The following is a 2,672-nucleotide window of genomic DNA, read 5'->3' on the forward strand; positions in this document are numbered from 1 at the left end:
TATTTTCAGAGAGATTGAATGTAGATTCAAAGGGAGTTTAGTTCAGAGTCATGTGATCCTAATAGATCGAATTTTAGACGGTGAGTTTTAATTTATGATTGAGTTATCCTAAATAATTTTTTATTGTAATAGAAACGATGGTAATTCAAGAGAATTGTACATAATTTATGCATTACCAAATTGGTCTAATTTGCTTTCTTGTTCTATGAATTTGAAAAAAAAAAAACTAGTGTCATTTACGTTTTACTATTTATGTTCTAGTCTCTTCCTCACTAACATTTTTCATTGATATTGAGCCCAGACCAAAGTAACAAATTTGTCAAATACCGATGTCACCGAATCTAACTATGGCTAGACGACCGCTTGTAACCAGCTTATGTTATAATCTATAAATGTTCCATTTTCCACCTATACAGATTTCCCTGAATTTCATCTTCCCTGTATATAGCTCCTTACCTAGTAATAAGGATCTTTAAAGACAACCACATACACTATACAACAAACGGCAAATACAATGATCAAAACATCGAACGTAAGAGCGGTCATGGCTTGATCACTAAGCTCCATGTTCCTTCCACCTAACCGATCAACCATATCGGGTATAGATTCATAATTCCGAAATTCTTGCTCTTTCGGATCCTCAAGCTTCATTCTCATCTTCTCAGCTTGACGACTAGCAACCTCCTGAGCCAGTGTCCAGTCATAGAATCTCCTACTCTCCTCGTCGCTCAAAACATCGTAGACTTCTTTTAGTTTCATGAACTTGTCTGAAGCTGTTTTAAGTGGTAATGAAGTTGTGTCTGGATGATACTCTTTCGATAATCTCCGGTAAGCAGATTTTATATCTTCAAGATCAGCATCCGTGGAAACACCCAAGAATCTGACAATGATACAGTTACCATTTATAATTCGATTTGGAAAAAATACAAGTATCTTGAGATCTTACTGGTAATGAGAATCAAAAGAATCTTTGATTAGTTCAGCAAATTTGTCATCACTGAAAAGATTGGTATCATCAGGTTTGATCGGGTCGGATCCTCCACCTATCCACCCATCGTCCGGGTTTTCCCAGTGGATTCTTGTGTCTACTCCAGGCAATGGTTTTGTTGGACCTTGTGATGCGTGAATAAGCCTCACCCTTCTTCTCGTTATATTTCTAAATGCTCCCATCCTGTCAATGAACTGCATGCTGTTTTGGATTTTTGGAAAACAAATGCATGTAGTTCGAGCATAAGTGGAAGCTGGAGAAGCCATGGGCGTACTGTTTGTTTCAAAATAGTTTGTTGCTTGTTTCTTCTCTTTTCTTTTTTTATGATTTTGGTTACGGTTTGGCCGCGGAAACTTGTCTCATGGCCTCAATATATGTGTGGCTTAGAGTTTCTATCTCTTATTGTCCTATCTACTGTCCACTAGAATATGAATGAACAAAAAATAAAGATCCATAAAAAATTCAGTTCACACATTTTCCCTGTTGGATAGCTTATGAATATTTTTAAAATTATATATTATTTGCGGACCAAATATATCATCATTAAACATCACTTAGAACTGTTGTATATGGCCATAAATAATAAATAAAATACAAATATTCATAAGCTATTCAACAGAAAAAAATGTGTTAACTGATTCCTTTTTTTTTCTTTTGAACTTCGTTGAACTGAATTTTCTATAGTTGGATTTTAGTTACACTAATTTTCTGTGGTAAACTGATTCCAGAAAGCAATGTATTAAAGAGGATATTTATAACCTACTAATTTAATAATATAAGTTATTTATTAATGGGGATATATTTAGAGACTGTTAGACATAAATTGTTAGACGAATTCTGGAGAGACCAGAGAGTTTGAATCAAACTAAAATACTCAACTAACTTAAGCCATAAGTTTGTATAGTATTTGTGTAGTTAATCGTTTTTGGAGTTAAAATTCATCTTTCAGCGGTTATGGTTGGTCATAGAAAGATTCATCAAAAGAAATTCAGCTTTTAGGAATCAGAAACGTTAAGAGAAGACTCTTGCCACTACATGTGGAAGAAGATGCACTTTTATGCACAGTGAAATGTATGACTTGGTATTTCAAACGTCTGTGTTTTGGAACAGATAGTAAGGATTTGATACCTATACTTCAAAATCCAAGAGAATTGTCTATCTTTTGTATAGAATTGAAGGAAATAGCGAATATGGAAAGTTTTCAAGATTTCTAAATTGGATATTTCTTCGAGCTGGAAATACAACATCAAATTCTTTAACTAAGACGTCTATAATATTTCATAGAAATCATTATTTTGTTAATGGTTCTATGCAGGTTTAGTTAAAACATCAAAACTAAAAAAATATTAGACAAAGTTTATAATTTCAGTGATATCAAATTTGGTATTATTAATATTTATATGCAAATTATATTAACATGCAAATTTGTGTAAGATTATAATGATACCTTATTGTAGAAATGTTCTTAAAATTAAAGTTTGTTAGATTTTTCACTTAAAGAAACAAATATTCGAGCACTAAAGTTGTCTTCTCCATTTGGTTTTACTAAATCACAGGAGACGAGAAAAACTACTACCGATTACTCGCTGCGCTGTATACAGCCGCTGTCCAGGGGGCACAACTGAAAGCCTGCCTAACTGGCCACCCTATACCTCCATTCCAACACTACAAGAAAACATAGGCA

At 33.5% G+C, this 2,672-nt stretch overlaps 1 protein-coding gene across 1 annotated transcript; it reads right to left on the minus strand.

Moving 5' to 3' along the window:
• Nucleotides 1-363: 363 nt before the first annotated feature.
• On the minus strand, nucleotides 364-1,384 carry LOC106435073 (NAD(P)H-quinone oxidoreductase subunit T, chloroplastic). The gene is made up of 2 exons (XM_013875923.3): nucleotides 947-1,384; nucleotides 364-880 (listed from the first exon to the last, which is right to left on the minus strand). The coding sequence occupies exons 1-2, from the start codon at nucleotides 1,252-1,254 to the stop codon at nucleotides 457-459; spliced, it is 732 nt and encodes a 243-aa protein (XP_013731377.1). The 5' UTR covers nucleotides 1,255-1,384; the 3' UTR covers nucleotides 364-456.
• Between the last annotated feature and the right edge of the window lie 1,288 nt (nucleotides 1,385-2,672).

This window comes from Brassica napus, chromosome C9, assembly GCF_020379485.1.
Source record: "Brassica napus cultivar Da-Ae chromosome C9, Da-Ae, whole genome shotgun sequence".
Lineage (NCBI taxonomy): Eukaryota > Viridiplantae > Streptophyta > Magnoliopsida > Brassicales > Brassicaceae > Brassica > Brassica napus.